The sequence below is a fragment of the Pagrus major genome, chromosome 10 (genome assembly GCF_040436345.1).
Source record: "Pagrus major chromosome 10, Pma_NU_1.0".
NCBI lineage: Eukaryota > Metazoa > Chordata > Actinopteri > Spariformes > Sparidae > Pagrus > Pagrus major.
This window is the reverse complement of record NC_133224.1, coordinates 11,361,327-11,389,189: the sequence shown is the minus strand read 5'-3', so window position 1 is coordinate 11,389,189 and position 27,863 is coordinate 11,361,327. Positions and strand designations below refer to the sequence as shown.

The 27,863-nt window shown below is 41.4% G+C and overlaps 1 protein-coding gene across 2 annotated transcripts in view; it reads right to left on the bottom strand.

The window, feature by feature from the left end:
* pcxb (pyruvate carboxylase b) overlaps window positions 1–27,863 on the bottom strand; it is a 307,003-nt gene that overhangs the window by 59,320 nt on the left and 219,820 nt on the right. For both annotated transcript variants that reach the window (XM_073474925.1, XM_073474926.1), the window contains exons 13-15: window positions 9,575–9,719; window positions 9,047–9,136; window positions 1,572–1,793 (exon numbers count right to left, since the gene is read on the bottom strand). In XM_073474925.1, coding sequence (XP_073331026.1) covers window positions 1,572–1,793; window positions 9,047–9,136; window positions 9,575–9,719 — 457 coding nt within the window. The remainder of the gene's footprint in view (window positions 1–1,571; window positions 1,794–9,046; window positions 9,137–9,574; window positions 9,720–27,863) is intronic.

The following is a 27,863-nucleotide window of genomic DNA, read 5'->3' as shown; positions in this document are numbered from 1 at the left end:
CTCAAAGTGCTCTCCCACAGTAATGAAATATATTGCTTTCTCCTAACTGGTGCACCATGATCGGCTAGCGGGAGGAATTTAATCTCAGGAAGGGTTTACAGCACCGAGGAGGTTTCTCTCTCTCTGCTGTCTTTTTATTTTTTTCTCACTTTGCTCGACCATCTAACGATGAGCACTGTCACTGAAACAGAAACCCTTTTCACTTCATGCTTTTGTTGTTTAGTTCTTATGTTTGTTCTTGTGATCTACTCAAAGCACTCCAAGTAATATAAGCACAATTGCTCCGAGTAGTTTACTATAATTGAGCATTAAATTAAATGTTTCAACCTCAAGAGGTTCACTGGGCATATCTCTTCCACAAATGTGCGTGTCCTAAGTGTTTTAGAGTGTTCAAACGGGGAAAGTGAATTTACTCATCGAAACCAGTTCATAACAATCACACTTCACACAGGACCATTATCAAGAAGTGTTGATAATTGGCCTTGTCGCCAACTGTTCAAACACAAGGCACGCATTTTCATTCTCTGGCCAATTTCAGAGTAATTGCATATTATACGGGGACACTATTTGACTGTTCATGCCCCAACAAGTTTCAATAAAGCATCATTTTCTCTTTTCATTCAAGGGCAGGCAAAAGGTACAATCATTGTCTATCGAGGGAACTCGCTGAAGACTGACTTGTGGCAGAGGAGATGGAGGCAGGAGATACGTTTTCAATGGCACGTGATTTTTCACAGCTCACACAGGAAAAACAAAGAAGCACAATCATTGTCATCAATGAAACATGGGACAGATCTACAGCAAGAATGAAAAGACTTGAGAGTGCAGGCATGGCTGTTCAGATGAATTAAAACTGTGGAGCACATACACAAAGAGTTTAATTAATATGATAGCCATCGGAAGAGGGAAACTGATGCCTTTCTTACATGACTGCTTGCATGAGGCACATATTAAAAGTATTTCCGCAGTTATCGTGAATCTGAATGGCAAATGCTGGTGTTGCTTTAAAAGGTGCAATATGTAAGAATTGGCCACCTATTGAATTCATTCCCAACTGATAGGGGGCAGCATATCACCTGAATAACCGCAAACTGCTGCCAGCTATAGCTGCCTTTAGCTGGTTAGCAGCTAGTAGTCTGGACTGGGAGCTTGTAGCACCGCGGAAGTGTTGGTTTTGACACTGCTAGCACAGGAGCTTTCGACTGGGAAAGGCCGGCGCTAGCTAGTAAGCATGCTAAACATGCCTCGTAACATATAACATTGACATCGTAACACTAAAAGTGTTATTTCTTCACATTCTGTTGATAACTGTAGGACAGTTTTGAGTGTTTTCAACCACAATTTTTACATATTGCACCAATTTCATGTCTGTAAACTAAAAAATAACTCTGGAGCTAGGAGAAAGTCAGCTTAGCCTGGCATAAAGACTGAAAGATGAAGGAACCGCTAGCCCACTCTGCCAACCAACACATATAAAAGCATACAAAAACTTGAGCGTATAAAAAATAATTAGTGGTTTCACTGGTTGTGTGCGTGTTGTCAGGACATACATTCAACACACAGAAACTAACCTCCCCAGTTCTCCAGGCTGTAAAGGTTGCTGAAGTTGTGGCTGACGAATGGCGAGATCTTCTTCAGGTCGTGGGTCCGAACCCTGGTGGCCAGGAGGGACTGGTGGGCATCCCTGAAGGTGGTGTCCATCAGCAGCAGACCTTGATGGGCACGGACGGCCTTAGCGAATCCCTCAGGGCCGTCACGCAGCAACACGTCACGGAAACCTAGCGGAGGGTCACCTGGTAGTGAAGGGGGGAGAGGGAAATTAAAAGAAAAGAAGGAAGTTAATGTGGAGAATGATACAGAGGGAAAATAAAAGGCAAGTAGGTTTGTGGTTGGTATGTCTGATATAGCAGTTTGTGAGGAATCAATATCAGATGCTTGAGGAAACTTTTCCGCCTAACTTAGCAAGATTCTGCTGATGCTTGATAATGATTAGTCCACAATTATAGTAAACAAGGACCTGCAGTTACCACCATGCGCTCAACAGGTGGTTGCATATTTTCTTAAACAAGTGGACGAAATGTGCAAGTAGCCCTTTATTTATACGATCATAAGTGGTCTATTGACTTTAAATGCTGCTTAAGTGTGTGGCAGGAGAGATGATTTAAACCACTTTAACAGGACACCAGGCGAGCAGGTAAACTGATGTTATTTAAACAGTCCGTCTTTCAAGTTGTGCTCTTAACAGGGCAGTGTTTGTCATAACTTCTGCTAATGAGGCGGACGCCTTCTCCTCTCATCGCCGCTCCAATCAACCTCGGCTCAAGTAGATCAACTATAACGGAACGCAGGAATAAGCTCAGCAGCCGGCTTATTAGACACACCACCCACCCATTTGTGAAAATGGATTCCTACTGCTGACAGTGACTCATATAGCTGTTGTTTTCTATATAAAGTAAGCAGCTACTGTTTAGTGAAATAAGTCAGTGAGCTTGGTACTGCATAGTTTCCACCTGAAGGTGAACTGGTTTCAGCATGGCTGCTGCTGCACTTTTCAGATGCCTAATTTCTCATTTGGCCTGCAAGTCTGTTTTTGGCTGTCAAGTGTCTCACGACCGTAGCAATCAGAGAGCTGTCATGGTGTCACAGATTTTGAGTGGAGCATATATGGTATTCATAATCTATTTTCCAAAGTGTGGAGGCAGCTCCAGATGGATCATATTGAATTTATACATGTTTATTTCTAGCATTTCTAATCTATGTTCTTTGACATCTTGCTATGTTTTATATATTTCCAGAAATATTTTTTGTCTAAAACCTTTCCAACAGGCATGTTTGTGTATGCAGCAGCCAAAGAAGTACAAAACAAGACTACAGTAAAGAGTCTACATCCATGCTAGTAGTCCTGTGAAGGTGAAGTTAGAAACAGCAGTGCTGCAAGCAAACTTTTAACGTCAGCATGCTGATGTTCAGCTGGTATAATAGTCCCCAAGTTCACTTCCTTAGTTTAGCTTGTTAGCATGCTAAAAGTTGCTAAGTAGCCAAAGCTATCACAATTCATCTGTGGGGAACATGAATGTGTGTACATGTAATGGGAAGCCATCCAATAGTTTCACTCAAAACCACATTTGTGAACCTCAATATGATGCTAAACGTAAAAGTCAGGGTATCCTCAAAAGTAATAAAGATTCATCCTCTGGAAACCTTGAATGTCTGTACAAAAATAAGTGCCAGTCCATCCAGCAGATGTTGAGATATTTCAATGGATAAGTGACAATGTTGACCTGCTGTTGGGGCTAGATTTAATGTCAGGGAATCCCCAAAGCCACCAGGATTCAGCCTCTGGAGAACATAAATGTCTCTATGGATTCATGGCAGTCCATTCAGTAGTGGTTGTGATATTTCAGAGTGGACCAAAGCGGTGGACTGAGATTGCCATCCATGCAGCTATGCTGCTAGTGTGGCTAAGTATAAGACAGTAGTAACACAAACTGACAGATGAACTAGAAACAGGTAAACTACACAGAGCAACATCCATTAAGAGTGTTTCAGAAACCCGGCAGGATCCTCTCCCTGAGGAGCCCAGGATGAAGACTGTTGGACGTGTTGGCATTAGATGAGTGTGTCTGTTTAGCTTATAAGACTATGATGTCAGGTACAGTGTCAAAGCATACTGTCTCCTAAAAGCCTCTACAAGGAGGAATAACAATCACTGCTGAATCCCCAAGACAGACGCTGACATTCCCAGTTCATAACAACTAAATAGTCCTCAAAAACAAACAAGTTGAACATGGCAGAGACATCGCTCTGTGGGAGCTGCGCTAACCAACCTTCTATCCTAATCCCCCCTTCCTCTTCTCTCCATGCCTGGCAATTGAACACAAGCACAACCAGAGGCATTCAAATATTGGAAGTGGAATTGGGATCTATTTTTGCTGCAGTGTGAACAATCATCAATCAATTAGACTAGTTAATGAGGTACTATCTGCCTGCCTAGTTGTCCTCCAACCCTCTGTCCCTCTCTCCCCTCCATCTTACTTCCTCTCTCTCTCTCTTAACCTTTTATTGTTGTACCTCATCCTTGAAAACAAATGATCTCTGCTATAATTGTCTCCAAGGCCAGCATGAGCAAAATGAACTCCACACACACACACTTGTCCAAACATGCACACACACAGACTAGACGAGCTCTGTGAATCATATTGCCATTGCAAATAGATACAGGCACTTTGAACTTATCATCAGGATCTGTGTGTTATACAGCGACTGGGGAGCACACCACACACACAAACACATAAAAAAATTATTTATAGTCAAAGTCCCACTTCCACTCTCACACTCGTTCAGTTTTACAAACTTGCTTTCTATGTTTTTTTCACCACTCTTTTACACATACGCCTCACCACAATACAGTGGAAATGAGGGCATCTGTACTGGGACTACAGGGACTAAACAATGGCCTATGCGTGTGACAGCCTCCTACAGGAAGGTAGCCAGCGTTTGAGTGGATTTGTGTGCGTATCGTATCGCGCCGGGCAGACACAAAGAGTAGTAAAGAGATACAAGTCCCAGGCGGCTGCTGAGCTTGACAATTGACCCACTTGAACAGAAACGCACACTCTTTCTTTGCATTGAAAAACACCTCACTCCCACTCCCTAGCTTCTTTTGCACTTCACTCCTCTTCCTCCCAGGATGGTGTCATCACATACTTCTTCCCTCGATATCCTTCACCTGTCTGGTCCTTGCTTTACACTCATCTCCTCCAGCTCCGCAACACCAGCTAATGTGACTTGATAGAGCGAGCTGCGGTGCTCTGAGGTGTTTTCTTTATTTGCAATTTGTGTAGGGAGACAAACTCAGAGCAATAACAGCTTGGCTTGTCGCTGTACTGAGCTGATGTCTGTTAAAGGTCTTGTATCTTTGAGTGTAGGATGCTTTTAATTGGCCGATCCTGGTTGGACTGCTAATTAATGCTTTATCAAGTCAAGTGTACTGAAACAGTCAATCAATAATCAATTAAGCCTTTACAGGATAAAGGGACAGTTCACCCCAAAATCTAAAATGCAAATTTTTCCCTTACATGTAGCGCTGTTTATCCATCTAGATTGTTTTAGTGCAAGTTGCCGAGTTTTGGAGATATCGGCCATAGAGATGTCTGCCATTAGCTAGCTTAAGTAGCTTAGTAAGCTGCTGATATCTTCATAATTTAGCAACTCACACAAAAAAATAGATGATTAGCACTTCAGGTAAGAGGAAAAATATGTAGTTTTGATTTTGGGGTAAAGTGCCCCTTCAAAAGTAGTTGTATCTTGAATAAGATATTCTTTTCTTACACTGCAACAAAGCATCTACATTAAATTTGCATTTCTGTATTGCTTGCTTGCTACCATAACTGCTATAATACTGCCTGTGCAAAAAACCTTAGACTGGCAGTACTGTGAAAGATACAGAATTTGTTTTCTTCCACAAAGTTGTATGGGAGGTGTGAAACAAACAACCAAGAGAAATGTTTCTTAGAACAGAGAAGAACAAAGCAGAAAAGAAAGTTACTCTGCAGTACACACATGCCTGAAGAAAATCCAGAGTATCTTCAGGCTTCAGAAAGCCAAATTGAAGACTCATGATGACTCATTTTTAAAGCTACCTGAAAATGAGTTTTGGACCTAAACAAAAAGTAAAGTAAAATAAATAAACATGAAATAAATGAGAGGCGCAGGCGACAGCTCTTTCTGTTTGAAGACGGCTAACGAAAGCATCAAAAACACAAAAACGAGAAAGGAAAACAAATTTATTACGTCCATTTTTGCACGTATTTTCCATATTGTGCTGCAAACTACCCTCCTGCTTTAATCCGAAGAATGGAAATACAGTGCAGAGCTGGGAGGAGGGAAGCAGTCCGTCACTTTTATTAGTCATCCCTCCTAAAGCTAGCTCAGAGGCATCTGGTGATTAACCTCTAGATGTCCTCCATTAAATAAATCCAGACAATAATTGGAACAAGGTGTACTTCCTACACCATCGATGAACCAGCAGCGATCAGCCTTCAGAGGGAACGTTTTAGACTACAAATCCTAATTAGAAAATAATGGCCTTTGAGTACTTAACAGGTTCTGTCAGGACATCCTCGGCCCATCTTTCTGGAGTACTCTGTGTTGAGGGAACTCCGGAAGTTCTCCCTCTTTCTCCTTAGCTGATGTTTTGAGTTGTTCTGATCTTTGCTCCTCTCTTCTCTTTGGGTGGCACACAATAAAAGTTCTCCCCACTCTCTTCCCCATCCTTATACATCTTTCTCTAATTTATCCATCCATCACATACGTCCACCTGACCATTTCCTCTACATATACATGTAGGGATTATACGCTGCCCACACCCTCTCTCTCTTCTCCTTTCATAACCCCTTTCTCCTTCCCTGCCCCTGTCCCTCCCTCCACAGAGTGTGATAATACAGGCCTAATCCCTCTCTTCTCTCAATCCCTCCGTTGAATGAAAGAAAGGATATAAGCACATTACAAATCTCATTACTAGGCTTTAGGTATGCCTCCGTGCGTGCCTGTGGTGCATATAACCAACTCATTGTCCGCGTACAGTAGGTAAGGGAAGGTGGGGTGTCTGCCTATAGAATACCTGCTCAGTGTAGCGCATTTCTTTGCTATTTTGTGCATAGGTGTACAGTCGTGGAGGTGAGCTCCCCAATGGCAATGAAAGCTGTCAACACAAGATTTGCATAAGTAGACAGAAGTGGAGGGTAAACAAGTGGAGAAACACTCACTCACATGCAGACATACACAAACACCGCACATTATTCCGTTCTACTGTGCACAGGTTTTAGATGTCAGATTTGATTAGTTATGCCTGATTATGATTCATAATATTCACATTATGTTGTTATAAATTTCTGTTCAGCGGGCACGCCGGCGTATGTGCTGAGGCAGTACGGGGGGCTGATAAACACGTCATATTGATACAGCTGACTATTTTTGTTGCTGTCAAAAGGAGCAGCTGCATAAATTCATGCCAGTTTGTGCCCTGAACCTTGGAGCGTAGCAGTGAGGGACAAAAAGTGCATCACAGGCTGTGACATCAAGGAGAATGAGCCAATTTCTCTTGATATTTTTACGTTTTTTTACAACATGTCATAGTAAAACTGAGCACGTTACTATTATTGTAAAATTAGTATTTCATCAATATTCCACCTAAGGTCGACTCGATACCAGAATTTCAAAGGTCCAATTTGTAAGATAGTTGATTGCCGAGTCTCATTTCCAACTTGTCAGATGCTGACACTTTGGGTTGGTAGGTCAGGCCGGCCAGCCCAAAGCGTCAGTATTTGAAGAGCTCAGTTCAATTTCCAAACTTTAACTTTGCTGAAGCTCTCCCATACATGGATATAAAGTAATTTAGAGTTTATGGTCCTGCTAGATTACTTTTAGACCGCCCCACTGATGCAGGTGTGTGCCTCCCTTGTGTGCAGCTTTTGAAAGGCCAACCGCCAACAAATATGGATTGAAGGAGAATATCTGGTTCGATAAAAAGCTTTTGAAATGAATGTTTTCAATTAATTTTGACTTTGGGGCTTTACAAAGCTCTGGAGTTATTGGAAATGTTTGGAATACACAGAAGTTTTGTTTAGCCTTGATGTTACTTGACGCTCCTGCATTGTGCATATATACTTTTTTGGTGTGTATTTTTTTTTTTTTTCTATTGATGTATGTGGGATACTGTGTTACTGTAGTTTGATTGTACATGTGTGCTTGTACAGTATGTTGATAGTCTTCTCTATATTTGCCAAAGACAAATTTCTCCTAAAAGAGATGATAAAGGTTAATCTTAATCCTTCATCCACTGAGTGAGAAGGGCCAAAGTCCACAGGCTATATAATGTCTCTATAATGCCTCTGGCAGGGTGTATCTGCACTACTAGCTTAATTAATGCATGTGAAATTTGCGGCTGTAGTAGCTAAATTTGTCCACGGAAAAAATGTTCTTTTCAACAGATATCTTAACGTCAGATAATGGCAACAGGGACTCGAATTTGTGTCTGTTGCTAGGTCATTACTAAGGGTCAGCTAGTTTGCTGGAGTAGTAAACTATTGGGATATATATGGGAGTTTACTGACTTCTTTTCCAGTTAGTAGTGAAACCCTGTGTTTTTCCAGGGAAACAGAAATAACACTAGCAAAAAAGGTTTTTCTTTTGGGAGCTAATTGCCCCGCAACATGAAAATATTTGATTTTATCTTTTATGCTGATAAAAGCTGCATTATCATTTAAAAAAAGACAATACGCTTAGTGTAGGCAAGAAAAAAGAAACCTAGAACCGACTCCAGAGACTTTAAGTGGCTCAACATGCTCCTCAAAGAGCCGAGCTTGGCCGTCGGCCTTTCCTGTGAGACTCCAGGGGTGCTGGTGCAGAGCGAGGTGAGAGCCACAGAACCTCTGCCTTCACAAACAATGAACTGCACCCTCTCACTGCTGTACTCACAGCTCAGCCAGGCACTCTGGGCCAGAACCTCTTCTCCTCCCCGAGTGCTAAACTGAGCCATTTAGGAAGGCCTTTGCGCCTACAGCTATCAGACTGTTCGACAGCCCATTTGTCATTCGGCGGGTGCTTTTATCCAAAGTGCCCTACAGATCCACAAGTGTTTACATTTTTAGCACGGGTGCCTTGGGGAAATGAAACCCCTCACCCTTGCAGCGGCGTTGCCTTGCTAAATTAGTCCAGATGTAATAAATGCAATAAGGATGATACATCGGGAAGTTATTATGGTACCAGTACATGACATTCTCTAGTGACAACACTTGTTTTTATAGGTTTTAATATAGTATTTAATTATCAGTTACCCTACACTGTGAAAACAGGGATTTAATTATTTCACTGCTGAAGCGCAGTAAAAAAAAAAAAAAAGAGCCTGTTTTGGTGCAGTGTAAAATCTCAACTTTGATTGTTCATTTATAAAAAGGCATCTTAGGAGTTGTGACTGGGGGTAGCAGAATATGTGTGATAGAAGATGCACAATGAACTGTGAGAGGCTGAACTGCATTCGACTCACCCATGGTGACGGGAGGGATGACGGGATCTGTGGAGGAAGGCTTAGCCTTGACTGGGATGGGGGTGGTTGGTCCATTTACCATCACATGACCTGGATACGAGTGTAAAAATAGAGAATAATATGTCAGATGCATAACAATAATGTCAGTAAAGAATAATAAAATAAAAATAATGAGGGCTATAAAACAGCGGTCTGAGGCTGGTCCCCTGTTTGTGTTCAATCTTTGAGTTAATATTAGTTAGTGTGAAGTGAATCATTACTATATATACACGCTTTAAAAACCATAAAAGTGGTGCTCATTTGTGAAGATTATCTCGCTGAACAAAACGTGTTTTACTGCAATAATCCAAAATTCAATATAAAAATCCCATAGGCTTTGTGTAGAGGGAACCAGGACGCTGCTAAAAATAGTCATTCGTGCAGCATACAAACAGCTTGGACAATATTTATCACACAGTGACTACAAATCTTTGAACTGTGCAGAACAATATCAATCACTGAGTTGATCTGTGATTTTTAAACACTGACCCAGGTAATGCAGGAGTTTCTGGGCTCTGTTCTGAGTGGGTTTGAGGTTGAAGAGCTCCTGGTTCTCATCGATGAACTGGGTGTCCACGGTGGAGTGGAGGAACTGGTGGTTGGACAGAACGTTCTGGAGGAACGGGATGTTGGTCTAGAGATGGAGAGAAGGGTAGAGAGAAGGAGACTTTTAATTTGTTGTCTCAAAGAGACATATAGTACAGAGAAGCAACAGAGTCACGAAAACAATACAGAATATAGAAGAGCTCGGTGTAGATATTTGTGAAAGTGCACACAAAGATTAACCAGCACATTGGTGAACCCACAAATAGCGGCATCACATAACCACATTTACATAACAGAACGTTAAACACTGCTTAGTCTCAGCTTCAAGAGACAAACACACACACACACAGGGAAGAGGGAGAGAGTCAACTGTTGAAAGTAATTACAATCCATTTCTATTTTGTTGTTCGTTTGCCTCAAAAGAATTATCACGCCAATTAAGCTCTCCGAATAAACACAGAGAGGGAGTGCGAATGAGAAATGAAGAGAGAGGGAAGAGATGTAATTGTTGGAGTTAATTTCATAACTTGATTTGTTGCCGCTTTATTATTTTTATTTTTTTCACTCTCGTAAGCCCCGTCTTAACAACGCGGGTAGAGGAGAGATTGTTATTGGAGGTGGAGAATGTGAAAAATGGGAGGGAGACTGACAGAAAAAGGGGAAGTGGGGAGAGATTAGTAGAAAGAGAAGCAGAAAAGGGAATCGAGGGAGTGTTAGTTTGAGGGATTGAGTGAAAGGAGGATATGCTAATATATTCTTAGAGAGGCTTTAGATGTGTTTGTCGCTGTTTAATGCCCCCGAGGGAGGGTAGGAAGTGAAGGAACGTAAACTGTGTGAAAAGATTATTTCTTAAAGTTTGCTAAAAGTCTCTCTGCATATGACTCAAAATGCCAGAGTCTTAAGTGGCATTGAAGGAGAAGAAAACAGCTGCCACTCATGACCCAGCATGCGACTATCCCTTTCGTTTATAAATGCACTTAGAGCAAGGACCTCCTGGGACTCATAGGTCCGGATGTAATATAACCCTCAGTATCTAAACATATAGTCCATAAGTAAGGGTACAAAAAAAAGTACATGTACACACATACAAAATATATAAATCGACAGATGGACTGAATTTACAACCACAATTTGGGCGTTTAGCTGACAGTCAAGCCCAGAGTGACTTGAAATAATTGCTGCAACACAATCACTCAGGAATCCCATAATTGGGAGAGGAGGGCTGGGCGATAAACAAACCACACAGACACACACCTCATTACCGGCACTGAGACAGGGGGAGTTGTAGCCTAGCGGAGAGATCAATGTGCTCGGGCGAATAACAAGCATGTTGGTCATGCCAATGGAGCCAGAAAAGGATGTATACAATAATAATTGAAACAGAGAGCGCAGAGTGCTTTACATCTATGCTTCTTTATTAAGGGTACAAATAAACGCAAGAGAAACAGATTCAGTTGACAAAGGAAATTCCAGAGAGGGAGATACAGCAGATGAAAGAGACATCTGCTTCGTCGATGTATAGAACCAATGGAGCACCATTAATATTGAGAGAAAAAAGAGACAAAGTGTGTGTGTCTTTCCAGGCATTCATATTCCCAGCGAGGAGAGAGGATTGTATTGTCTGAGGCACGCAGGCAAAAAACACACACAAGATGACACTGTATTCTCAGCCTCCTGCTACAGGGAGGAGAGCTGGAGAGGAGAAAGAGAAGAGAGCCCAGGGATTCACATAGCTGTGCTGCACTGCCAAGCCCTGGGCTACAAGCTGTGGACCAAAACAGAAAGAGATTTCTGCTGAATGCTGTAACTCCTACAGAAACCTTCAGACGTCTCACTTTCTTATTTATAGCATCCGCCAACTTAATTGTATGAAAGTATATTCCGCTGCCTAACATGCCTTCGTCCTTGAGAAAAAGTCGCAGCCATGTGAAATCGGTGTGTACATTCCTATAATGCATTTCAAAATAAGAGCTTTGACTTAAGGACAGCCAAATGCAGACTGGCAAAGCAAGCTGCTTACTGTAGGTGCTGTACTGGTCTACTGCTTACATGTTTTTTAAAAAGTACAATATTTTCCTCCAAAATGTAGAGGAATGGAAGTACTCCACATACTTGTACAATACTTGAGTAAATGTACAGTATTAAGTTCCAGTTTAAAAATGGCAATTGATGAACACCTCTCATGTCTGGATGCTGAATATGTGTAGCTTAGCACAAAGACTATAAACAGGAGGTAGCGTGTTAGCTAGCCTGGCTCTGTTCAGAGGTAATAAAATCTGCCTGCCAGCGCCGCTGAGCTCACTGATTAAAGCTGCTGGGAGTGTTCATGTGACAGGGGGTTTCTAATTGCAAAACAGACAGTAAGTTAGCTAAATCGACACCAACAGCAGCTTAACCTCACTTTACTCGTTTGTGAACTTACTTGTTAACAAAAAAAACAATGTGTAAAGTGCTGCTCGGGGAATTTAACCTTTGGACACAGCCCGGCTAGCTTTTGACCCATTTCCAGACTTTATGCTATGCTAAGCTAACTAGAAGTAGCATTATATTCACCATACAAACGTCAGAGTGGTATTAACCACCTTATCCAATGCTCTGCAAGAAAGCAATTATGCATGTTCAGAAAATCCTGAACCATTTCCCTTTAGAAGCATGATTTTATGTCTGAGAAAATAAAAGTATTTCTTTGTGTCCCAGAGGTCTTTACCGACGGCGAATATTTTCCTCATTTACAATACCGCAAGGATGCAGGTAAAGGTTGGAAACGAACACAGAAAAAGTAAAACAAAAAGGAGAAAAATGTAAAAAATAAAAGCAGAGCAGGAGAGGTTTTGTATTTTTACTGGACCTTGAGGCGTTTCAACGTTTCACCTGCACAAGTTTGGAATTCTCCCTCATTTTTCTGTGTTTGATGCCATCTTCATTTATAATTCATACGTGTAAACAAACTTAATAAGTGAGCATTAGGGGCGAAAATCAATCAAAAGGTATAAATAAAGAATAAACGTGAGGAGGGCAGAGACAGGGAATGAGAGACAAATAACTGCAACAGCCGCTATTAATGAAAGACTCAAAAACAATGGAGAGGAAAAATAGACGCCATTAATACACGAAGGGTTGTCCTTTCCCTCTCCGCTGTACCAGATCAATGTGTTCATTATCAGGCTGCTCTGTATGCCTGTGGCTACCACGCACACTAACACACGCACACACACAAACACAGAGTCCCTTTACTCTTTCTCCTTATTTTACCCTAATGATGTGAAACACACACTCCAAAAAAATCCCCCACACACTTTCCACCGCTCAGCAGCTCTTCAGCATTTTTCTCTCATTCTTCATCCTGTTCTCAGTGATATCACACAACCACACACACACACACACACACACACACACACACACAACAGAGGCCCTTCCCTGATTTGGATGCCCCGTAACACTCGCCTGGCTACAGCTCTCAGAGCGATGCACGCAGCATGCAAAACACACGCAAGCACACACACTTTCTTCAGTGATGATACTGGCTCCTGCTCTCAAATGCAGATTGTGCGCACACACAGACACACACCTTCCAGTACTCTATTAGTTTTAGTAGGAAAGTAAACACGTCTCAGTGTGGATTCATGTCCTCGTAGGCTCATTTACAGACACCCACGCTCTCCATGTTGGCGAACAATTCAGCCCACACACACACACACACACACACACACACACACACACACACACACACACACACACACACACACACACACACACACACACACACACACACACACACACACACACACACACACACACACACACACACACACACACACACACACCTCAAAGTCAGAAGTCACCGTCTCATTTTGGTGCAAAAAGTACCAGATGTACTTATTTTCAGGTTGGACAATCCCCATTTTTATTCACACAGCGCTTGAAAAGGCTGTTTTATTGCTTCTCTGCTCAGAGCCGGTCATTATCACTCTTGTTGCAATCAGCTTTACTGATGATCGCCAAAGTAACACAGTTAGGTAAGTATTGATGTCCCAGGCCGCTGGCTTGACTGCAAACACGAGTCAGCTCAACACAAAGCCACCTTTAAACACTGGTTTCAGGTCGCTAAAAGTTCTTTGTTTCACTTTATATTAGTTAGATTTTAGCAATGTGCTGAAAATGCTAACATCATTTATCGTAATTGTTTGCTTCAGGAGTGCCAAAGTTGACATCCTGCATCCAGATTTAATAGACTGAATTTACACCTGACAGTAAAATGCAGTCTGGATATCTTGGAGAGGTAAAAAAATATATCACCTGCTATTTTATGTGTTCTCGTTGTCTACAATCTGTCTACACCGGGATTGGATGTCATTTTTCACTTCGCAAATCAGACGAGTAGGCGGGGTAAAAAAAAAAAAAACAGTAACAGGTGTTACCTTCCAGACTGCTCCTACTTTTTCTGCGTGTGTAAAATTTTACAACTTTAAAGTAGCAGGCAAATTAAACACTGTCGTGTTTGGAGCTGCTGGGGATGTGGACATAGTACAACATGGGCATATTCTCTCTGAAGTGATGAAGGGGTTTGTGTTTATACCTGGAAATCAATCATAATGTCAAGGTGGCTCCTATGTTTTCATATACAAGATCATATTTTACACAAATCCTCTTCTTTTGCCTTTGCTTCAGGAGTGCCAGTATAAACCCCAGTTATATTCAAGCCTGAAGTAAAGTCTCCATCTTTACTGACACTAATCTGCACTTTTAGACCCACCATCTTCCCACACACCCTCAATTTCATATTATGCTTTTTCAAATCAATATGAGAATACCTGGCGCTGACTCTGGATATAAATACATAGGAGACCCAGGTCAAGTTTAGGGTCAGGGTGTGCATCAAATGCTGCCTTGCAATATGGCAAGAGGTCATTGGGGCCACTGTTCTCTGCAAATGTCAAGTAAAAGATGAACTTCTGATGATAGAAAGGTCGAAGAAAGGGCTGTTTTTGTGAACCCTGCAGATCAAATTCAAGAACACTCTGCTTATTATTTACTATTACATTACTACAGATTTTTATTCAATCTAGGAGACTGATAACTGATATTTAGAAACATCAGTGAGTAAAAATGCAGTCAAAATAAGAATCTTAGTGTTAAAATGTATAACTAAATAACCAGTGATGGATCTGACTACAATTTTCTCAAGTACTGTACTCAAGTACAATTTTGAGGTACCTTACTTGAGTATTTCCATTTTCTGCTACTTTATACTCCATTACACTCATTTGAAAGCTTTAGTTACAAGTTACTCTGCAGATTCAGATTTTTCCGTGTTGAGAGGCTGTTACTTGTGTTGTGTAACCAAATCAGATAGTGTGATGACTACAGAGAGAGAAAGAATGCTGCATGTATGAAACACATCAAACATATAGAGCCATGGTTGTAACACAGACCTGTTACTGATGCAGCTGAATAGTGGAAGTCTCGTCTAACTGAACCCAGAAACTCAGGACCTCACACTGATCCCTGCACTTCCTCCACTGGCTCCTTGTATTGGCTTAAATTAGATTTCATATCCTGATGTCTGCCTATAAAACCAAAATCCTGTGTTGGTGGGATGTCTCTGATCTACAGCTCACCTGGATTCCCGCTCACCCCAAAGCTCCCTTGTAAACAGTGCTGCTCTGTTCTCGCTCCCGGTAGGGATCAGGCCCTCTGCAGTACAGAATACAGACCCATGTCTTCAAAAAGCATCTTTGTGGTGATCACAAACATTTTCCTCTTCTCTCTCATGCGGCACACAAGCTAGACTTTATATCACTGTTTTGTTGGTTAAATTTTTTTAATATCTCGAGGCAAATATAGAGTTGCTTTATCTAAAACTGTTCAAGAATAGAAAGTGTAAGAGACAGTACAGGGGCAGATTTAGAGACATTTCTAAAAGCGCTCGGCATTACACACAAATACACAACACACACACCTGATCTCAGTCTCCCCCCCAACACAAACACTGCCTCCCTCTGTCACACGCAGCCTCCACGCTCCCTCTGTGATTAGGAGTTGAATAGGGGAGCTGTCAGGTCATTCGTCTTTTCTCTCCTCTCCTCCTCTGTCTTCCCTTTCCCCATCCGTCACGCCTTAACCACTGGCCCGGACACATAAACAAGATCAACACACACACACGCTCAGCCTGAGGAGCCAATGCGCGCACACACACACACACACACACACACACACACACACACACATAGACATGTAGGGGACCTCTCACACTCGTATCGGCTACAAATTTACTCAAGCAGACAAGACAAGAAATACCCCAAACAAACACACCCACCTCTGCTCTTCACACCAACCCAAAGGCAGCCACGAGCCGACACACACAAACTCAAGCAAACATTTACAATGCAACTCTCCTGATCCCGAGGCCTGAAATGCACCAGTCAAACAAACAGTGGCACGCGTGTAGATGGAGGAGGAAAACAAATGTTCACGCGCGCACAAACGGATCCGGTGTCACGCTGTCGAGATGTTTTTGCTCTCAGTTGGCTGTCGATGATCTTATGACAGTGCACGCCGATTGGTTCGATGGCTGGAGGTCAGCAGGGCAGCCACCGTGTGAATGCCTTTGTTTCCTCTCTTGTCTTTGCATCCCTCTCTGGCTGCATCTATTAAGGAAGAATGAGCAGGTCAATGAGCAGCGGCAGCGCTCGCGATCGTCTCCATTTACTGCAATTTTCTCTTTATTTCCTTTGATTGAAGGTGCACTATGGAAGTATTTTAGTTTAAAACATTCAGAAAACAACTAAATGTATCAACAGGATGTGAAGAAAAAACAGCTTTGACGTTATTTCAAAGACATCTATGTATTATGTTACAGGGATATCTATTGAAGTTAGCACGCTAACCAGCTAGCCCCTAATCGCATTCTACCTCAATAGGTGATGGTCCACTAGTAAACAACTGCTACAATTCTCCGGGGTCCCAGTCCGGGCAGAGTCAGTTAAAACGACTGCTACCTGCACGGTTAACTTAGCCTACAAACTACTGGCGGCTACAGTTAGCAGCAGTTAGCGGTAACTCTAGTGATTTGCTGCCCCTAGTTGTTTGAATTCAACAGGTGGCCAATTCTTAGATATTGCACCTTTAAAGCAGCCGATGACTATTCATCACGACAACCATCTTCATCCAGTCCCAGTGGCCCTTACAGCCATGAAATATATTGCACATGTTTTACTTCCAAAAGGAAAAGTAGTCTGAATGGTTAGTCTCTCTCACACACTCTTGTCTCGCATTACAAAGATAACAGATTTGTGTGTAACTATTTCACGGCTGCGCCTAAAAATCAAATCTGGAATCAGTGTTTGACATTTGCCACGGGGCTTTTTTCCCTCAGTGAAATAAAAAATCTGATCTTTCCAGTAATAACTCCTATCACTGCCCCACGGCAGAGCAATTTCCACCTTCCAGTTCATCAGCAGATCTGTGCCTGGAAATATTTCAAATGTAAATCAGGTAATAGGAAGAAGAAATCTGCCGAAACATGAATTAATAATTTGACAAAGGCAGTTTTGCATGTGAGTCAGAGTCCTTGTTAAAGGTGCACTATGTAGTTCTAGGAAACACATTTTAAATCAGAAGAGAAATAACTTAATTGACCAATTTTTTTATGCCCATACTGTTTTACTTTGTTTACATGTGGCGGACCCTGCCACCTTCCTAGCTTCAAACAGTGTTCTGGGGACCTTATTTTCCTCTGAGAACAGCTTGTTTATTCAGTTATAGAGTTTGTATTATTACTTTACTATAGTGTTAATATTAACATAGTTCCCCTTTAATTCATCTGTGATTCTTCATTTAATCATGAAAAAAATGTTATACCACAAAAATATGAAAGAAAGAAGAGGAGGGAGGAAAAGTCCTTTTTAAGCTCTGAGATGTGGCAGACAAACTTTAAAAGTCAGTAATGGGAGGACATTCTTGATGTGTCTCAGCTTAGTTGACCTCTGGCCATGGTGCTGAACTTTCCAGACATCTAAACAAAGGATGCCACTGGGGAGAATGCAGCACTGTTGTCAAAATCTACAATAACTACAGTGTTCAATGGGTGAACACTCTGTTCAGATCCAAAGCATGAACAGTAAATAATTCTTTGAGCCAGCTGCCAGAAAGGAAAGGTTTTTTCTCAAAATTTCAAAAAAACCTTCAGTAGCTCACAGAGAGAACGTTTACTGTAAAATCACTGCTTTCCCACTAACAGCAGTGGAACAGAAAGCAATGCTTTACAACTACAACATTAGTTGTGTTTTGACTTAAAAAGGACTGACAGGTTTTCTCAAGTGCTCTGAAATACAGCGTTGGCTCCAACCACTTTACATGTCAATCCCAGCTGATACACAGAGTTCAAACTGCTCTCCGGGGCACGGCTAAAAGTAATTCTAGGAAATGTAGGAAACCAAAAAGGGTAAGATAAATTGACACCTACACAAAATAACTCATTGGATAACAATTCATTTTTCAATATTCTTAAAATAACCATGCTGTAATACAGTGTCTGTACCACCAGGAGCCATAACTAACGTGTGACTCAACAAATGGCGGCCTGCACTAGCTAAAATAAGGCTGTCTCAGGCTCTTTCAGGGACCATGAGACAAGCTTATTAAAACAGATAGCCACTTAGTGGTATTTTGGGATTTCTTAAGCAGTAGGCCTGTGACGCATTAAACGACTCGTGATGTACTCCAAACCCACAGAGTGTGTCGCCTGAGCCTCTGTTAGCAGGTGTCTGGTCTGCTCTGTTAATTATACTTGAACTTGCTGCGAATGATCGTCTCTCTTAGTATGTTGGGTGAGATATTGAGACAGATTTAGTACGACATAGTCATGTGAGATCCTGTAATGCTTTTACACAGCGTATAAAAACATCTGAATGCAAACTGCAGCACCTTTTATCCCAAATTTTGTAAATACATATCAGTGATCTTGCAACATGTTTGCAGTTTTGCAGCAAACCACTGAACCAGAGCTCCTCCGGAGAGTTTTGAAATAGCATAAAGCAGCAGGGGATCTTCAACCTTTTAGAGCCTGAGCAAACATTAGGACTTCATAGTTTCACTCTGGGATCCCAGCTCAATAAACACTATTACTTCTCCCCATCATATGGACACACACCAAAGTAGAATTTGAACCTATTTGGTCTAAAATTATAGCAGGAGCTGATATTCTACAACAAAAACAGGTTACAGAGAAGAGCACTTTTTCTATTGGCAGTATGATTAATTCAATTTGGATACACATGCTGGATCATTTTAGTCCACCGTTTCAGCAGACAAGCTTCCGCCGGTGTGTTTTGATGATAGCAACTTCTAATGGCAGTTCTGTCGGCCGCCTGTAACTCAAGTCAGTGGATGCTTGTTGACGTGTCAGAAGTGAGATATCATTTTTGTTTTCGAGCTGATGTGTAGTTTAATATCTTCTCCACCACCGGCTCGGCAGCAGGTTTCATGGATGCGCTGTGAATGCTAACTTGCAAAAGAGAGTCAGCGTTGTATTTATAATGAAGAGACTCACAGCAGGCTGGGGTAGATGAAAGTTTTTCAAAATGTTATTTAACTCGGGAATGAAACATGAAACTCAGTCTTGCTGTGACCTCAGTGTGTGGAGACCCAGGCTTGGATAACAAACTCATCACATCTCATTACTAATTACCTGCAACTTCATTTAACCGTCAGGGCCACTTTAACTTTATTATATTGAAGCAAAATATGTAACAGTTTTAAATTAACTTTGGTTTAATCATCATCTAATATCATGAGACGTATTCAGATCTTTTATTAAAACTGGCAGTAGCTTTAGCTTATAATTCAGAAGCTAATACTGAAAAATGGCACCATCAACGTACCGATTGGTTCTCTAAACCTCGCTTTGACCATGCTACGTGGGTCTGCCACTGGGCTGGATTTTTTCCAGAAAAAATGGAATAAGGAATAAGGAAAGGAATTATGGAGGAGGCAAAGACGGTGAAGAGGGAGTGTGATAGGAACCGAGGTAAAACAGGAGTGAACGGATCAGTACGTAACAAAACCTGCCTTCTTATCAATACAACCAGGTGTTTAACTTAGCACTGAGATCAGGGTTTCTAGGTCAAATAGGGATTCTTACAGTTGCTTTTTCTTTGGACAGTAGCCATGTTACTACAATGCAACGTGCTTCTGGGAAACCTTGTGTCCTGGCATTCATGTGGATGACGCTTTGACATGCACCACCCATCCAAACACAGCTGGGGATCAAGTACAACCCACAGTGTGCCCCTGCCACACAGAAAAACTGTGCGCGAGTAAAATGCACTTAGTTACCTTCCATCACTGTGGACTGTTGATATCAAATGACTTGGTATCCTTCCCAACAATGACTCACTTTGGGTCCTGACTCATGGTTTAAAGAGATCAGGAGCTCTGCTATTTTTGTGAAGAGCAACATGCAGCGGCTGTCTGCTTTTATGTATGAGGCCACGGTTTATACAGCTCAAACAGTCTGAGGAGCAGTGAAATAAAAAGAGAAATCAATTGAGGTGTAAAAAAGACCAACGGACCAAAAGTATATAAACCCTAAAGGTGAAGCACACATAAAAGAAGCCGCATTACAGAGTAGAAAGGAACTCAGAAGACAAACAGCAAGAACTGAAGCAGAGAGAAAGGGAACCATAGTGCTGCTGGAGATGAACGCTCAAGTTGTGACCTTCAATTTATATTCCTATAGAAACACTGCAGCTGCATAATGAACAACCCTTTTGCCGGTCTAATTAGTGAGCACTGATAGAACGCTGAAAATATCACTTCCTCAACAACACTTTTTGTGTCAGGTTTTGGCTGACAGTGTTACAAAATGTTCCCGAAGTGTCAACACTCTCAGGAGCAAATGTTTCCCCACACTAGAGCAGATTGGGGTGTTCGTGATAACAAGAAACACAAAGACCGGGTCGAATATCATGAAGACTATATTCTTGGTAAGCAGTGACAAAGCAAAAACAGCTCTCACCAGAGGGTACATATAAAACATTTAGATTGAAGAAAATTAGGCTGGATTTCTTTTATTTCCAGTTAATGCACAGCATGTAATTTCTGCTACTAGAGGTCTCTCAATCAAAACAAAAGGGTGTAAATAGCGTTAAACAACCACCATTGTTGATTAAAATCCATCTACGCGACTCAGGCAGAAAGGTTCACAGATGAGGTAATGTTTTAAAGTTTTATTCTCGTAACATTTAGCCACGTTTGTCGAATTCCTTCAGGCGTAAGACCAAGTGTTATCTTCAAGAAAATTACAGATTACTCTGGATTTTAACATTTTGGGAAACGTTTAGGAAAATTTAACTACAACACTCTACAAACTCTACTACTCGTTTGATGCAGAAACTTTACATATTGCATCTTTAAACCCTTTCAAGGCCAATTTATGCATTTGGGTCTGCTGTTTTATTTTGGATAATAATGTCTCTTTCCATTCTGAAAAAGAGGTTGTCAAAGCCCTGCTCATATCTTTCTGCTTAGTTCATTTTCCTGTTCATAGTCATTATTACCTCAGGGTTACTTAAGTTGGCAGACTTCAAAAACGTGCAATACAGACAGTTTCCATTTACCAACATGATGATAATGGCCTACGTCTGTTAAAGTAATGCATCCCATCTAATAGGATCTTTGTATCGATGTCTACAGTTGGTAGTGAAAAGGTGATTCATGCATGTATCCGCACTAACAACTATTGATCAAAGATAGCCAGACTTCTATTAAAAAACTAACTAATTGATATGTTGACTCAACCAACTATATTTAATCCTTCCCTTCCATCACCAACACAGCAGGGTGCCTTTAATCCTTAAACATCCATAGACTATTTTCAGGGACTTAGGGGAGCCCAGAACACCGAAATGACTAACAGCCGCCTCTTATTTACAGACTGTGCTATAACCGTCTACTTTTCTCAGCACTGAACATCATGCATTATTTATCTGGAAATTTGTATAGCCTTACCGTGGCTGCGTGTGATTTTCTAGTTAGTATTTATAGGTTTTTTAACATTTGGTTATTTAATGCTATTGGATTAGGGCTCCTGCTCCTCCTCCTGCCGCTGTGTATGCTCAGTGTATGTACAGCTCATGAGCTGTCCGTGGTGCTGAAATGACTCGCAAAGTTACAGACTTTTTATAACCCTCAACAGGAGGGAGGGAGAGCGCAGGTAAAACATGGCTGCGTTCCATTAAGTTCTGCCAGTGAGCCAGCATGAGCAACACAGGGGCTCTGGCACACCTGAACTTACCGTTTATTCTTAATGTTATTAGCTACACCTGCATTTAACAAGTCAAAATGTCCCACAGTGTGAAAGGTCTATTAGCCATGTTTACTCACACAGCCAATAATCCTATCATATAATGCGATTAAGGCGGGAACTGACTGAGGTGGAGCCCATGTAAACAGCATACTCTGATTCTGTTAGAGTACTTACTCTCGTTGTCAGAATAAGCTTGATCGCAACAATTTTAGTAGCTTTATTTAAGAGCATTTCAGTCATGTAAACACCTTAATCCAGCTATGACTCTCCGTTCGAGTTTGAACAGCGTTTTGCAACAAAGCCCTTTCTCTGCGTTGCTTTGACGAGGTTACAAACAAACTTTCTGTGCTTCAGCAGCACTTTACAGAGTGATGCATCTTTATCTGGGGAAAACATCTCTGAATATGCTCTATATGTTAAAAGCAAGTTTGACTGCAATGTTCAAAGAAAGATAGCCACAAGGAAAAACAAACAAACTGTGCTTCGTAAAACAGAAACTAATTAAATGAATAGAAAAGTTCCATATGCTCATTGGAGGAGTTCTCATAAGCTATAATCTGATAATTATATGCATGTAAATTTATCAATTTACTGTCTTTTCTCCATTACACACACGCACACACAGACACACACCCCCGCATTTCTAATGCCAAGGAACAGCAGCTTATTTCAGGGGAAACAATCAACAAACAAAATCTCATTTGCACTCTTTTCATTTGCACCTCCTAGCTTTGCATTTCCACATTTAACAACCTTTTCCAAACAGCTCGTTGCAGCATTTGAGTATAGACCCATTACTGTAGCCCCGCACACACACACAGACACACACAAAGTTTTATTAGTTGCCTCTTATCCACTGTTTGTTATATCCCACTGTAAGTTCCAGCAGCACATAATGCATTAAAGCAACATTTAGCTTGCACTCTCTCCAACATATCCCTGCAGTCATTTCTGCCCCGTGTCTTTACGCCTGAGCGTATTTGTCAAGGTTTTACACTTAGTGCAATACAGACAAACGAGGCCCAGCATGTTTCTCCTCGTACTTCATTGACTGCTGCCCATGGCTGGTAAAACGGTCTGTTGGCAGTAACTGGGAAATCATTTGGAGACACTATTACTAATGCAGAGGAAATAAATAAAAGCACAATGACATGCAAACAGCTCAAAGAGCAAAATTAGAAGGCAGGGGAGTGTGTGTGCGTTTGTGTGTCTGTGTGAGACTGTGCCTGTCCTTGTCTCTCATTATCCCTAGATTGAGACAAATAGAGGGGGGATCTGCCCTTCGATCTAAACCTCTACACCATTTACCCCTGACTCCACAGCCGCGTGTCTGTGTGTGCGTGGTTTCATTTAGCCTTGCAAGGGTTGTGTGTCTAACTGCGGGGTGAGCTGGCGTGCATGTCGTGATTTGTGTGACATTATCGCGCGTGCAATCATGCGATCATGCCAATCGCCGGGCGAGTGGTGTATGCTCCATCACGCTCTGTGTGCATGTTATGTGTAGGTTGCAAATGGGTTGTGTGAAAATGTATGCTCCCTGTGTGTGTTCATGTGTGAAGTTTATGTGTCTGTATGAATGGCAGTGTTTGACACACGGGTGATAATGGGTGACACGTTTGTGTGCACAGGTGCTCACAGAGTGCATTTGTTTTTGTGTTGCAGTGTTGCCTATATTTAGCCAGCGTGTCTCACAAACTCACTGTGACTCATTTACACAAACACACAAAATTTGGGCTCACTTGATGACAAACCAGCAGAATGACAGATAAACATGAAGTGAAGGACAGGTGGTTCATTTAGGTGGCATTTTTTAAATTCTCTCTCTCTCTCCCTCTCACCCACACACACACCCACACCTACGCACACACACAAAGGAACAGATTGTTGTTGGCATGCACATGTTCTTCAGATGCTGTCAAGGTTACATCTTTTGATCTGTGCTGCAGACCTTTAATACAACCTTTCCACATATGTACTGCTTGGCTTTTCATTACATTTACAATAAAACAATAACTGAGGTTGGAGGGTTACTGTGGAGTTTTCTCCTAGTCCTACATAGCTAGACATTGTAAATGTTGCATCCATTGTTGCGTTCCAATACACATACCACCATATTATTCAGTACGCCAGAGAAAGATTGAATATGTCCAAATACATAGTATGTTGAATGAAGAATGCCAAGAATACTAGTATGCAATGTGCAGTATACAAGTCAGCATGCTTCTCTGGCTATTCTGAGACACAATCCTCTGCACGGCAGAAGATATATATATACAGAGGGTCAAAGAAATCAAGGCGCAATGTATTGAACAAATGGTGTATCCCAACTCTACATACTAAAAGTGAAATGAAAAAGTTTGTGATATGGAACGCAGTGTTTCCCACAGTAAGGCTGTGTACCTGTGCTCAGAAGCCAACTAGGCTTTTCAGAATCACTTTAAAAGTTTGCCTACATTAAATAGTGTCGCTTTAATTGTCCACCTTAATGCACGCACACTGGCTTGCCTCTCCTTCTCCCTACCAGTCACCCAAAAACATAGCTAACTTTGTTCAGTTAGTGATCGCAGATGCCGACATTCTCTTCCTTCTTGCTTTTTCTGCATTTCTCTGCACATTACCACCACCTGTGGATCAGTGGCAAGCCAGTGGCAGCACTATGTATCTCCAGTGATGGAGTGTAAAGCTGCATCCAAATGTCCAGACATATCGCACTTGCAGACTAGTGGACTTAAAATACTGAATACTGGATCTGATAATTGGCCAGGCCAACCCATAGTATACAATATTTACAAACATGTAAATATGGGCATTTACTTTTACTCGTGCTTTTGATATTTAAGTACATTTAATATGAGATACTTTCAGACTTTTGCTCAAGTACTATTTATATGGGCGACTTTCACATTTATTAAAGTAATATTTCAACACTATCTTTACTTTTACTGAAGTATGACCTCTGGGTACTTGATACAACACTGTATCGCATCACTAGCATACACGTAAGTCTCAAACAAAACAGGCACCCACTCATGAAGAAACTCCAAAAGCTCCACATTGTACCTTTAAATAGCTAAATCTCAACTTTAAAAGGTCTTCACATCTACAAAATGAGATATATGAATAATATATGAATATTTCCTTCCCTGAAAGTCTGCACTTAAGACTCATGGCCACGGTTTCATTTCAATTTCCAAGTGCCAATGTCTAAATACTTCAGGTCATCACCATTAATACTGTATGTCTGATGTAAACTCACTTCGGAATTTAGTATTCAGTTCTCATAGCATATATAATCTGCTGTGTGCATGCACCTGATTGAGCCACACAATACTCCAGTTTGCTGACAATACCAGTGAGTTCATCAGTGAACCGATTTGCAATAAAAAAAAAAAAAAAACCTGGATGGATTCGTTCAGCTTGGGGTCAGTAGGCCGACTCCCCTGCAACTGTTTTCACTTTGAGGGCTAATTTGGCCTGACCGAACCAGAACAGGTCAGCCCTCTTTCTGATTAAGCACAGCATTACTCAGTATGAACTAAAAAAGATCCTGCCAATCTCTCTCCTTAGTTCTCAGTCCGAGGGAGAAAAAGACTTTCCCCTGTGTGTTGCAATTTAAGACGACTGATCTATGGTCAAAGAAAAATCTTCCTACATCTTTGACCTTTGCGCTACATATTTATGACAGCTTCAAATTTCTCTGATAAGACTTAAGGTTGCATCCACAGGTAACCGGACTGTGAGTTGTCTTGAATTATATAATTGTGTAACATTTTATATAAACCAACAAGCCAGTCAGTAATGAGATTTTCTCCTGACTGGTGAACTCACTTCATCCATCACCCAGCAGTAGGTCATGTTAGTTTATTTCATTCAGCAAGGTCACTCTTCCCGACGTGGACTGGGTGCCAAACCACTAGAGGTTTGATTAATTGTGAATCAACGAGCCATAAAGCTATGCGCTGTAAACGGGACACGATTGGGCAAATGATATATCAAACTTCTCCTTGCTGGACCTTGCTTTGAGGGAGGTCTGGCTGGCTTACTAGGTTAAAAATACACTGGCCCACAGCAGGAGAAAAAAAATGGAGTGGCGGTAAAGAGGGAGAAGGAGAGGGATAAAAATAAATACAAGAGAAGAAAAATGGAAAAGTGTGAAAGCGGGATGAGAGGTAAACACTCAAAACAAGGAGGAGAGGCGAGGATCGAGAGATATTTACGAGATGGAGATGGGAATGAAGGACAAAAAATGACTCCTGGGTAGAAATTGGGACACATGAAAAACCAATTCACCCGTAATGCAACCAAACCTCTGTCCCTGCCATCTTTCCCTCCATCTTTCTGATGTGTGTGTGTGATTGTGTTTATAAAACGGACCTGCTTATATGCGAGTATTTAAAGGTACTTAATTCCAACATCCAATATCTCAGACATTCTGCTTGAGTAGTGGGACACACACACACACTCGCACCCACAGCCGGTTTCCATTAAACGGCTATTTCCAGCAGCTATCTGCGCGGCGGGGAAATCAAGCGCTCGTCCAGCGTTTGAAGTCGTATCAGCTACACTTGTTCCTATCGCCATGCTATCACTCCATCCACTCAGTAACCCCCTCTCTTCCTCACTTATCTCCCTTACGCCCCGAGAGATCCTCTACCTCCCTCTCTCCTCACACGTCGCCACTCGTGTGCTCCCTCTCTCTTAATCATCCTGCTGCGCTCCCTCCTGTCATCGCGGTCTGACCCGGCGTCGCTCGAGGCACGAGCAGCTTCTCTTCCCCTCGTCATATCAGCCAACTTTTATTATTCCACCCCTAACCCTCTATCAGTGGTGGAAGAAGCACTCGGATCCTTTACTTTAGGCAAAGACTCAATACAAAGGGAAAACACTTGCAATAAAATTTGACCTGCAATAAAAGTGACTGTAAAGAATAACTGTCACACAGATGTACTTTAAGCATCAAAATTAAAAGTATCCAATCAGCAGAAAGGCCCCTTTGAGAGGCTTTGAGAGGCTTTATTATATATATATATATATATATATATATATATATATATATATATATATATACATATATATATATATATGTATATAGAGAGAGAGAGAGAGAGAGAGAGAGAGAGAGAGAGAGAGAGAGATGGATTTTATAAGGGTTGTATTAAAGGATAAAGCTGGCATTAAGTTGTCAATATGCTTCATAACTGCTCTTCCAACTCCCATTACCCCACACCTTTCTTACGTTGGAACTGTTTTCTCATTGTAAACAAATTCCACAGACAGACCAACCACCACCACACTTTTGTCTGTTTCTCAGTACTTTGTGACTTCCCTACTTTGTGTTTGGCATGCTAAGCCAAGACAACTTGGCCCCACTGAAGGCATAAATCTTTCACAAAGGTTACAAACTGTTTATTTTTTTTGAAAAGGGCTCAGTAATTTTAGCAAGTTGCTCAAACAGGAGTAAATAGTGCATTTGTTGGGGGGCAATTTTCGGCTGCACATTAAGTATTAACAGCCTCAGGATGGTGCTTTTGGGACTGATTAAAATACAGAAGCTTAACTCTTAAGGTCCTCATAATAAGCAATAGTTAATAGGCAGCAAGGCTCTTATAAGTCTATATAAGTTGCTTATTAAGATTTTTATGTGCTAGAGACAATCCAAGAGTTTCCTGTGCAGGTCACTGAGGAAGCGATTATGTGTGATACCTCCGGTGCTTGACAGAACTAGCGTTAGTAATAAAGTATCATGATAACTGACAGTGCATCTGCACTTTTAAGGCTGTAGAAGAGTTAGCCAGGTGGGCTGAGCAATAATAGTGTTAGTAGTATTCACTGATAAAGTCGCCAACGTAGATCTTCATGAATTAATATAGAGCCATAAGTGGAGCATCATAAACGTGCCCATCATTCAATAATAAAGCATTTATA